Source organism: Eutrigla gurnardus, assembly GCF_963514095.1.
Source record: "Eutrigla gurnardus genome assembly, chromosome: 7".
Classification (NCBI taxonomy): domain Eukaryota; kingdom Metazoa; phylum Chordata; class Actinopteri; order Perciformes; family Triglidae; genus Eutrigla; species Eutrigla gurnardus.
The window spans coordinates 21863121-21875572 of record NC_139921.1 but is presented as its reverse complement, the minus strand read 5'-3'; the positions used below and the strand labels follow the sequence as shown (position 1 = coordinate 21875572).

Genomic DNA, 12452 nt, shown 5'->3' with positions numbered 1-12452 from the left:
TCCATTACAAAAACAAAATCCTTTAAAAAGAGCTCACCCTGAGTCGCCTTGCTACCGTACTATGCCTCCTCAGGAATTACACGGATGCTTGACTGACAGGTCACCGGCTTTAGGCTTACTCCCATAGGGAGCCTGTGTGGTGCAGCAAGTGCAGCTTTCACAGATGTCTAACTAGATTCTAGTATGAAGCTGCAGGGCACAGAGCACAAGAGTGAAACTCAATCCTGTTGGCCTCTGATGTGTGTGCGCAGCATCTGTCCGTGGGCACATGTGTACAGCTATGTGGGGGATCATCAAATCCCCTTACTACAATGACTGTGGTGAGTGAGTGGAAGCCACACCCTTAACACCATGGGATAACAATGTGAACAGCTGGGCCAAACATTGTATTAAAGTGTCATTAATACAAGTTTGTATTAAATCAACACACAATTCCTTAAATAGAGACACATTGCATTTGCTCATTTCACTCGGATTGTACGTTTGTAATGTCATTTTATACAAATATTCCGCATTCAAGCTGCAATACCGTTTTTATGAGAGGGAATGCAAGTCAATTATTAATGCAACTCTCAGCTTGGGTCACACTTTCACCAAGTGCCCAGTGATTTATGTCTCATCCCACAACCCAGTTACCTAGAGTACCACGCAGCCCTGCTGGGGGATCTGAAAGTTTAACCAAGCCGACACTGGCAGGGCATGTTCCCTGGCAGCATGTCTTTTTTAGAAAGCCCTGCCCTCTGCATATTTAATCTAAACAGATGAGCGAGGATAGGGGAAAGGGTGCTTCAGTGCATTGGACACATGTTCCGACAGGGGGAAAAGGCAAACACTTAGAATAGTAGGGCTGCAGGCTAGCTTAGGTGAACATCCACTCAGAGGGACTGCTTTGGGGAAGAACACGACACGGTAAACAGGGGAGATCGTGTTACTGTATAAACATAAGAGCAGAAATTTGAATTTGATCTGCGGGGAATCCTACCGTTTGGACACAAACACTAAACATACTCTCTGAGTCTTATACTTGATGGCAGCAAATTTGAAGGCTTTTATTAGGGAAATATGGTAACTTACAGGTAGAATTTCATGCTGTTGTCAACTCACGCTAGAACGCAATGTGATGGCAATACTTTGTTTCAGAGTGTTCTCCTACAGAAGCACATCTATCCAGATGCAGCTCTACAGTTAAATGAAATAAAGGGAAGCAGGGGGCAGGGCCCAAAGCTCTCAGGTGTTGTTGTCGACCTCAGGTTAATGGAATGTCGATGAGGACAGGTCAGGTCTCGCTGTGACTGTCACCATGACAACAGCAGTCTGACCAGACTCTGACGCTTTGGCGTGGGGATATAGAAGGTCTGATGAGCAGACGGATGTCATGCGTCTCTGGTGTGTGTGCATACGCAGTCAGGGGCACATATTAGCATACCTTCCTCAATGACACGTCCCTTGTCATCCAGCATGCCCTGCACCTCGCAACCTCTCACGTACACGAGGCCGGTCTGCTCCACAAAGGGCTGGCGCCGGTCAAAGCGGGTGCCATACGGCAGGTTGGGCCGCACCGTGATGAGAAAGCAAACGTCGTGCTTCCGCAGCCCTATAGGGAAAGAGGATAGACAGGGGTTTGAGAGAGAGAGAGAGAGAGAGAAGGGAAAAGGGGTTTAGAGATGGAGATGAAACGGAGAAAGAGGACACAGGGCGAAAGAGTAGTGATGGGGGAGTGAGAGAGTCCGTGAGAATCTAACAGACTGCCACTTTAAGCTTTAATTATATGATGAGGGAAAGGCGAGTGGATGGAAGTAATACTCAATTCCACCATTGAATTACAAGAATGAAAGTAAAAACATAAATGTGGGTATAAAGAAAGTAAAGAAATCAATTTGGGAGATATTCAGCTTTTTTTCTTTTGTAATCCAGTGATTACACCTTTACTTCTATAGCATTTGCACACTGAAAGAACCCATTCATTTTCAAAATAAATTGGTGTACACAAATCCTACATCTTTCTATGAAGAGCTATAGCATTGTGCTTTCTATGTGAACAGTGAATCATGACTTCCAAGGACGAAAGCTCCATTTAAAATTACCTACGGTGCCCGTATCAGCCACACAGACAGAAAATAAAACAGAGGATCAGTGGTAGAGGCTACAAAAAAAATATCTTCATAGAAACATGAACAAGGTAAGGGTCATGAGTCAAGGCCCAATGGGATGGAGTAGCGTGAGAGGTGAGCGATGACTTTGTGGAGGTTAAAAACAGCTTAATAGGAGGACTGCTAGAAGAAACAATAAGCCAAAAAGAGAGGAAACAAGGCAAAATGAAATGGGGTAATGACGTGCAATAGTCATTAGGTGTATGAGGACGTGTTTTGTGGTCAATTACTTTTTGTATATTTGCCATTCACATGGCCCTTTGTGAGTAAAAAATAAAAAACAGAATGTACAGTAGCTAGTTGGCATAAGTCTGATGGAGAGACCAATATAAAAAGGGATTAAACTAAAGAAAAGACATTTACCAAGGTGATCTGATGATGGAGAGAACAACATATTTAATACCTTCCCACTCGTGCTTGATATGATCCTGCACATTGAGGTTAACAGTAACGTCAGCTCGCACGCGGGCAGGCCAGCTCTCTCCAATGTTGGGCTTGGCAACCTCCACTATGGAGAAAGAGGTGATAGTCTGAGCCATCCTGGCCCAGCCCCCAAACACCACTCCGCCGTACTCCGACTGCCTGCGTAGAGGGACAGACACGACAGGAAGTTAGACAAGCGCTGCGGGCTGTTGTCAAGATTGAAATCAGTTGGATTTAGGGCAGCGCATGGCACTACTGCTTACTTATTCACTTTTGCAGGAACAACAAACAAGTTGCTACATCAGTTGACATAATGGGAGCACGTAGTATGTTAAGCAATGGGGCTTCAGATGTGGTGTACCAAATGTCACAGTATTTTAATAAAATATGGTCAATATGCCATGCCACCTCATAAGAATCTTCATTCAGTGATGTAAATAGTAAACGTGTGCCGTAGCCGAGTTAATGATATGTGTTGTACTCGGTCTGAAAAAGACGCTTATCAGTATTTGAGAAGAAATCAATAAGAGATACTGAATCAAGTTTCCTTTTAGCTTCACAGAATTGAGGACATCTCACCATGGTTTCATACGCCACACCACATCCTCTATGTCCTGTCTGATCTCATAGGTGGACTCTAGACGGAAGAGATTAAAGTTCCTCAACAGGTAGTCGTGGAGGGTGAGGAACTGGAGATTCAGCTTCGGTAGTGCTAGACAGCCTGAAAAGACAGAGGGAATAATAATATAAAGACAGAGTAATTACACACATGCACACGGCCTATAAACCCTCATAATTCATTTTCTATACAATTACAAATTGACTTAAGTTATTAGTAACTCTCTAGAGCCAAAGTAATATGCTTAAGGGATTTTGCATGACTGGTCAGTGGTGTGGGTGCCGTTGAAGGTGTCCTTGCCAACTAAAGAGGATTCCCCAAGAGAGGTGCCAGTTCAGTGCCAGATGAGCGGCTTCAGGATGAGAGATAAGACAAAGTGTGTGTGTGTACCTGGGAGTCTGAGGCACTGATCAGGCCCTGATCAGACACTGAAATTAGCATGTGTGCCTCTAGTGCACATGAACTTCCACAGACACACTCGCAGACATTGAAAACCACTAAATATTCACACATGCAGAACACACCTTCTCCTGAGTAGTACTCCGTCGGGACGATGTTCTCATCCCAGATTATCTTCTCTGTTGGATAAAGAGGCATCTGGTTAAGTTGCTCAATCTGAGAGATTCTGCGCTCATGACGGGACACCTGTGTGTGTGAGAGAGAGAGAGAGAGACACAGAGAGAGAGAAAAATTGGGGGGTTATTGAACAAATGCTCCTCTGCCCCGTTGGCTCAACATCCTGGATATTTATCTACTATCTTACAAGAAGACAGATCAGGAAATGAAGAAAAAGGCATTGGCCATGAAATCAGGTCACTCAACAAATCAGGCAGCAATGTCACTGATGCCATAAGATATCGTAAAGTAGTAAAACAAGCGCAACATAGAAATATGTAGGTATTATAATTTGATATTTTAGCTTTAGACAAAAATGCCCAACACATATGAATGTGATTGAGTAGTTACTTTGTCTCTGTAATGTTCTATGTTTACACCAGGGCTGCAACTAACGATTACTTTCACAAGGCATCAAATTCTCTAATTTTAGAAGCTGAAAGCAGATAATGTTTAACGACTAAAAGGATGAATAAATTACTAAAATAGTTCCGGGTTAATTTCCATGAGGTGAAGTAAACAGTGTAAACGAGCCTTAACAGCAGTGGTGACTCTAAAAAGGAACAGTGCCTCCTCCTCCCTAAGCATATTTATAAACATGTTCTCTGCAGCAAGTATGATTGTTTTGCTACCATGTGGCAGCGTTCTAGTGCTGTGGCCTATTTCTCTTAAGCCCACTCGGACAGAGATGTTGGTTGTTGGGGGCAACCTTGGGCACAAACAAATGAGTCCCCTGACGTCGTCTCCTGCATCAACCTAATCAGATAATTATGAAACGGCTCTTCTCCATCACTTTTCAGAGAGGACCTGGGGAAGGTCTGAGTGGGAAATTATGAATAACTGCAGGACAGCCTTGAAACACCCACTTTGATGAAGAGGTCTACAGCACAAGTGAGTGTTTTATTGGGAAGAATAGCAGCACAAGGGTACAGTAGTTCCAGAGGGGTTTTAAAATGAAAATTGGAATAGCAAGGGAGCTGGAACTTGAGAGCACAATCAAACTAACTCGAGCCTTTCAAGAGAAAAAAAAATGGCTCTCCCATCAGCACCGTCTTCAATTTACCCTCACACAAATGCCCACATAAAGCAGTAATTGGATTAGGAGGCAAATTCAAGAGGGACAGGCTGTGAAGAGGGGATACTACATGTATTCCAAGGTCAAGGGCTTAAATTAATGACTTTAAAATGAGAAACACAAAACCTATTATGCCGTCGCGCTCACTGACCAGTTATTGTTCTGGAAAATGACTGTTGACAACATTGTTGTCGAGGCGCACCAATACCAATTATGCATCTTTTATAATGCCAGTTTGCACATAGCGCCTGAAGTATTGCCTAATTCCCCTCATACAACTACACCATTTCCATTTAATCAATTCATATGTCCAGGATAAATATTTAATGTTATATACTGAAAAGCAATAAAGACCAATCTATCTGGGAAAGATGGTTCTAGTGTATTAATTTGAACTTCTAGTTCTTGAATCCCAAAAAGTTTTCATTCATTCACAATGAGACAATTTAATGAAAGCCAAGACTGCACTTACCAGCAGCTCAAGGAGAACCTCCTTCTCATAGGTGGTGTCTTGCCCTTCGGCCAGCTCAGGCAGCAGACACAGATACGAGGCCACCTGGTGGAGCGTATTGGGACTATGGAGAAAGAGGGGATAAACAAGTGGTTAGTCAGCGAGAAAATTATTACGCATTTAGCCGACACTCTTATCCAGAACAGGGATGACAGTAAGGAAATAATAACTTATTGTCGTCCAAAGAATACTATTTGGAAACGGTGAAGAACTAAGATTGAGACAGGGACAATTTGATGTCCACTCATATTATGATAAAAACAAACATTCAGACGATGCAACGGTCTATGTATCAAATTCTTTGTGCTTGTTAGCTATGCGGCACAAAGCAATTCTTTCTGTTTGCTTTGACACTCATTCCTGCTCTGTCAGCATGTGTGTGTTAAGGGGCCGGGGCGCACTGATGCGACAGGATTATGAAAATCAAAGCCCATCTCCGTCTCGGAAAGCTGAGGCATGGCTCTCTGCATACAGACCTGCTTTAATCAGGCTGACACACTGTGACACAGGCAGGGTCTGGTACACAATGAAGGACAGGGCCCGGACACATTGTGACAGCCCTAGACAGCCACACGTGGCACTGACCGACTGTATCCGTGTGTGTGCATGCATTCTGCTACTTGTGATGCCGTGCTCGGGCAGCGGGGTGGCAATTCTGCCAATGTTGCAGTTCGACGGCCCAGTGGATGACCCGGTATAGGTCATGTGGACACTCCTTCCCTTGGCAACAAAAAAAAAAAACACAGCAGCAGCAGCACAACAACTTACTCTGCGTAATGGAGATGACTGGACCAGGTCATGAGTGACAGCTGAGCTACTGGCATTAAGGTAAGAATGGGGACACAACAGAAACTGGTCTTCGGTAAGTTTTCTCGTTAGCCTGAAGGCTGTCTTGTGCTTGTTGGGCTTTTGGAGAACTCATTATACAGCAACTTTACTAAGCTAATGTGTAATTTCAGAAAGACATTACCTGGTCGTTCAGCTAGCTAGACGCTTGTGTGTAAACACAACCACGACATGAGACAACTTCACATGCCCGACAAGCCGTTCTTTTTTTTAATTAGACAAACAGAAAAACAAGAAAAAAAAACGATGACAACTTCATTTCTTTCAAAATCAGCCTGGAAATTAGGGTGGTTTATGCTCTCGACATATTTTCTTTTCTCAGTCACGTAATATCCTCGGAATAGGAAGGATTAAATGAGAAGTGGAATTGATTAAATCTAAACACGCTTTCCAATGACAGGCCCACGCTGATAAAATAAGCCACAGAACTAATTACACCCAAAATTTGGCATTTCTCTTCGTGATGACTCTCTTTAAGTTTTCCTAGCATTTTACACAATGATGCCTCCTCTTTCATCGTGTAGTCGATTTGTTTGGGCTGAGAATGACACTCACACAAACTTACATGTTTTATGTAACTGAAAGAAGTGTGTGTGTGTGTGTGGGCAGACTAAGCAATAATGCTGCGTTTGTGTGTTTGGGGGACTTAGCGGATAAATTCAGAGCGGCGGGTGACTGGGAGCTTAGCCCGTGGGTAGCGCAGCTGGAATAAACTGGCATTAGCGTGAGTTGTTTGGATGAAAAGTGCCTCGTTAAATCTGATCGGCATATTTGGAGTTACCCAGGAGCTGCTTTGGTGACAGTTGTGGAGCAGGGAACAATGCGGTTCCCGCTATATTCAAAACCCTAATTCTGGGGAAAGGAGTAGAAGCTTCTACAAAATACATGAAATGGTTCAGCTCAAGTCTTTACCTTATTCAGCTCAGCTCGGATCATAACCCTCTGCCTGACTCAAAGAAACTCAGTTTGGGGTTTAGAAATTCATAATCCACTACAGAAGTTAAAAAAAGGTGATGGATATACAAACATCAACTGCAAAGAGGACATTTGTGTCCTTCCAACAGGGCACCTTGATGACATCACACTCTGGAGAGATATAAGTAACCCGCCACTTGAGCCAACACATCTGCGGTTTAAAGACATTCTAAAAGCTTTCAATAATTTTGAATTTTCGTGACATAACTCCAAGAAGGGTTAGAAACCCGTAGTAATTACACGTTACAGATAAATCAATGTCTTCTCACTCTCCTTCACGCATGTGTACAAGTTAGAAAACCCGGCCCGTACATCAAAACAAGGGTGCTTTTTAGCTCTTTTGGCAAGCTAATATGATCTGACAAACACAGCTGTTCAGAGAGTTTATTCTCAAGCCACTGCAAATCGATTTAATTAATGAGGCATGCCTCTCTCTCTGGCTGGTACCAGCTGCCTGTTCAAGGGCTCACTAGTTGCCATTTAGCAGCAGCGGTGGTGCTGATGCATTACTGCAACATAGGACCAAGATCGTTTGCATGTGTGCTTGTACTTTAAATGGGGCTTGCATGTTTTGGGGATCAGAAGAACCTCAACCTTCAGAAAGTAGTCCTGTTAACTAAAACATTCTGGTGCTACAGAAATTTAGGATTAACAGTTCAAATTAACTGTAATCAGCCCAATCATGCATACCCTACCGCCACACCCCTCCATCTGTGCACTGCCAAGCAAGAGCTCTTGTTCGGTTAGCAATTCATTTCCAGATGTTTTGATTTACCTGAGATGCCCAAAGTGTTTGGTCAAGGATTCTCGAGTGTCCACTGCTGCTACGTTGGAGAGAGCAAAGTCTTCTAACTCTGGGAAATGAGCAAAAGCTGCCCTCTGCAAGACAGAAAACACAGAGCAAAACATTTAGACTCATGTCCAAATACAAACCAGTCTACTACTTTTAAAATTACTCATACACGACATTGCCTTGGACAAGATTATGGAAAAACATAATAAAAACAAAATAGTCCAGAATGTTTGTGGTGTTTACCTGCAAGGAGAGGATTTTGTCATAGTGCAGAGTGGTCATCTCTTTCCCCGTCAGGGCGTTTCCCGTCTGGTCATTGATCTCAAAACCCGTGTAGAACTTCAGCATGTCCAGCAGCTATGCAAATGAGACAATAAAACAAGTTTCTTGCATATGTGCATACAATCATTTAAATATATGGTACGTCGTTGTGTATACTTGTGTGTTGTACCTGGCAGAAGAGGTGTCCTTCTTTCTCTCTATGGGTGAGGCTGGACAGGTGGCAGCTGACTACCAAGTGAGAGTCATCCAACACTGTATTGAACCAACGCCTGGTCGGCAGCAGAGCCTGGATGCACAGGACAACATGTTTACACCTGACCTTAACTTCTCACAACAACTGTAATGAACTGCAATGCATTTGATGAAATAAACATGTGGGAGGAAGTCTATTTCAGTGAACAGGACCAAAATAACTAAGAAAGACAAGCCTAATTTGCAGGAGAGAGGTCTGACGGCCCCCCATCACAGAAGAAGAGAATTAGGTATTGTATGAACGGGCATCTGTCAGGGGTCTAGAGAATCAATACACTCAACAACGACCACATTTCCCAGCATCTGGACCACGATTATCCATACATTTTATTGATCCATGGTTTTTTTTTCTCAACTTGAGGTTGTTTTGAAACATATGATAGAGGCAAACTCACAGCGAGATGTGAAGAAGACTTCTACAACTATCATTTATTTGCATGCTGTAGCACGCAAACATGACATGAAGGCAAGTACAAACATCCTGTCAAAATGACATAACGGAGCTGCTTTGCTAGGGATATAATGAAAAAAAAATACTGTGCATGTTGATGAACTGACACAGAACAAAAAGGGGTTCAATCTATCACATCACGCAGGCTGAAAGAGAAGAACTGCCCAGAAGAAAAAAAGCCATTGTGAAATAGAATACTGGAATGCATAATAAAAAATTTTTTATCATCTTATTCATTGAAAACAGCTCTTCAAAAAGGCAGCAGGTGCAGCAAATGATACCTAAACACTGAGAGAACGGATACCTTTATATCCTACAGCCATCTTTGATCTCAGCACAGTCCTGACAGCCGGCATACAAGAGGCATGAAAACAGGGATATCCCCCCCCCCCCCGTATTAATTTTCCGGTCGTCACCAGAGAGGGGAAGTATGGATTTCAGGCAACTGAGGCTTTGTAAAAGGATAGCGCTGAAGGACAGGAGATGTCTCTGGAGACAGTTAGCTGGCCGGCCACTAGCCTCTGCCAGGAACAGCAAGGCCAGCCTGTCAGCAGGACAGCCAGATGAAATCTATTGAGCTCCCTTGCTAGAAACAGGAGATCTGCACAGGCAGCAGCAGCAGCAACAATCTTATATGACATTGTGTCTTCACTCCGGATAGACAACCTCATTGGCGAGATTGCCTCCCTGAAATACTGCGTACAATTATATCTACTATAATTATTTGTTCAAATCAACTTCCTCATCTTCATAAGCTCATCACACTGAAAATGCTAAGCCTTACGTCAGGTCTGAGTACCTGACGTGACTGAATGTGCCCCAACAGCACCGATGCAGAATATAATAGGGGCATATATCTTATTACTAAGACCACTACAGTGACGTGGATCAAACACACATTGCCAATTTAAATGGGCAAAAGGACACCGTTCCCACATAAGGACAGAGCTGCATAAAAAGTCACATTGGTATTTTTTTTTATCATAGTATGTTAAATACATTTGCAGATTAAAAATGTGGCTCATAGAAGAAAGAACCACAATATGCTCTCTGGTTGTGTGTATTTAGACGTTCATCTGAAATTTGAATGCAGCAGCACAGAGCACATTTAAGGCGAGCTGTTTGAAAGCAGGCTGTTGTTGATGGATCACAATAACACAAACGCAAATGTGTTTACCAACCTCGCCTCGTACAAACACTCGGAATAATCCAGAAGGGAAATGGTTCTCGGGTCACAACCCCTTTGTCTAGCAGACAATGCACATTTCTCCTCGCACCTCATACATGCCATCAGGCTGAAAATAACCTCTCAAACTCTAATCAAAGACTACCGATTCAAATACTGCATGGCTTTGCAGGCAGCAATGACAGAGACGCACCGGTAGCCACTGTCTGTTGACCTGAGTTAGCTATAATTGTGAAGGACAAAAGGCAAATGAGCTCCGCAGAGACGGACGTCTACACCACTTCCTTCATCAGAATACCATGATGAAGCAAAAACTCTGTACATACACAGTGGAAATGAGCGTCTGCTACCTTTGCATTATGACTGAGTGCCTCACCTTGCAGTGCACATTTTAAATAAAGCAATCAAACCTAAGAGAGGAAGTACACATGGCAAAAGATTGGAAAATTGACTGAATATGGCTTTTGAATGGAAGGATGCGTCTTACCTCCAAATCAATCATGAGTTCAATGAATCTCTCGCAGTAATGTACTTGGTCCATGGATACAGGCCCTATGGAAGAGGAGAGGAAATCATGGAGGTTTGCACTTCACTTCTTATCAGGGAATGCATGTCGTCAATGACAAACGCAATCTGACAGACGAGCAGACATGACTATGTGAACATACAAGGCCCCCAAAAAAAGATATGGAACGATAAGACGTAGCAGCGGAAAGGAGGTTGCGTAGATATCACGGAGGATGTGAGGACAACAAATGCATGTGGACAACACCAAGGTGCCACGCTGAGTGTGGGAGCCTCACTATGAGATACTGCATTGCCAGCACAGCGGCATGCTGGGACCTCATTAAGCATGTTGGTGTGTACGTGCGTCGGCGTCCTAAAAGTTGAGGCATGCAGAACACAGAGTGATGGGGACCCTGCTGGGCTCTAGATTGTAATCTACTCTGTCAGGTTTGAATTCCACCTAAACACACAAATACACATGTTCTGTTTTTAGCATTCAGGTGGGGGGCCTCTGTGTCGGCCTGCATTACAACATGGGAGTCAGTGCCGGTGGCTGTATGGCAGCTGGAGCACATGCTCCTTCGGCGGCTGCACGACTCGGAAAGAAAGAAGGGAGTAGTGCAACTGAACTCACACAGTGAAAAAAAGGGTGATATTGTGTTTTATACCGCAATAAGGCCTGGACTGAAGAGATGTGCTCTCTGACACTGTACAAGCTATAGAATCCCGTAGGTACATTAATCATGTTGGGAAATGTAGAGAAAGTGCATGCAAAGACCTGCTTTGGGACCAAAGTCGCACAGGGAATTACCTGGTACCATTTATTTTACTCAGTATTTGGACAACACTTATAAATACAGGAGCAGGATCTAATGGTCACTCTTCTTGCTGAAGGAATTCCATGTTAGCCATTGCTCACAACAACGTCATGAAATCCCAAGGGAAATAAATGTATTTGTTACTGTTTACCTGATGGCGGAATTGACACGAGAACTCCAAGAAACTTTTTAATGAGGGATGAGAGGAAGGCCCGCTCTTTTTTTGCCCTGGGGAAGACACAAAGAAAGCAAATCAGAAGAAAAAAAAGAAGCTTAGAAACGCATGGGGTAACAAACACAATTTCCTAGTCTCTATAGATCTGAACACGCAAGCAAAAGAAAAATAATATTACTGCTCAGCTGCATCAGCATCCATCTTATCAAATTTCTTCTTGATTAGATTCCAGAACTTCTGCAGCTTTGGAACCTTCTTAAGCTCGTGTTGGAGTCTGGACTGCAAACATGACGGAAACAAAAACAGTCAATTATAAGGATTAATATCATAGCAAGGAGGTAATTGGTGTGTGCCAATAACCACAGCAAAAACTTTATTAGGATAATAGGTTGGTATCTTACTGGTAGGAGACACATCCACATAGGCAGAGATATAAGCTGCTGCACCTGCTCTCTGATCAAATCCACCTCCTGGGAGGAAGGGAAAGAGAGAGAGAGTGAGAGACATAGAAAGAGAAACAAAGAGAAGGGGGGGTTGTCAAAAATGCACTGTGTATGACAGATTTTTATTACACTTCAGCCCATAATAAAAGTTTGGAACTAAAATATTTAGAAGGCTTTATGGGGTACAATCAAAGTGCAGCAGGCCATCAAAGCAGATTTTAAAGTGAGACATCTGCAGTGCTTCCCTGTGGTTTAATGCTGCTGCAGAGGCTACAGAGGGGTGGGAGCTGGCCGAGGTTAAACTGCCTAGTCTACTACTGCCACCTAGTGG

General features: G+C 43.3%; 1 protein-coding gene across 3 annotated transcripts in view; it reads right to left on the bottom strand.

Annotated features, from left to right (window-relative positions):
• Window positions 1-12452, bottom strand: part of aqr (aquarius intron-binding spliceosomal factor) — a 45274-nt gene that overhangs the window by 30691 nt on the left and 2131 nt on the right. For all 3 annotated transcript variants that reach the window (XM_084013494.1, XM_084013495.1, XM_084013496.1), the window contains 12 exons: window positions 12080-12148; window positions 11857-11957; window positions 11655-11731; window positions 10666-10730; window positions 8459-8575; window positions 8251-8364; window positions 7990-8093; window positions 5355-5457; window positions 3717-3837; window positions 3153-3294; window positions 2554-2732; window positions 1427-1594 (listed from right to left, as the gene is read on the bottom strand). In XM_084013494.1, the coding sequence (XP_083869620.1) occupies window positions 1427-1594; window positions 2554-2732; window positions 3153-3294; window positions 3717-3837; window positions 5355-5457; window positions 7990-8093; window positions 8251-8364; window positions 8459-8575; window positions 10666-10730; window positions 11655-11731; window positions 11857-11957; window positions 12080-12148 (1360 nt within the window). The remainder of the gene's footprint in view (window positions 1-1426; window positions 1595-2553; window positions 2733-3152; window positions 3295-3716; window positions 3838-5354; window positions 5458-7989; window positions 8094-8250; window positions 8365-8458; window positions 8576-10665; window positions 10731-11654; window positions 11732-11856; window positions 11958-12079; window positions 12149-12452) is intronic.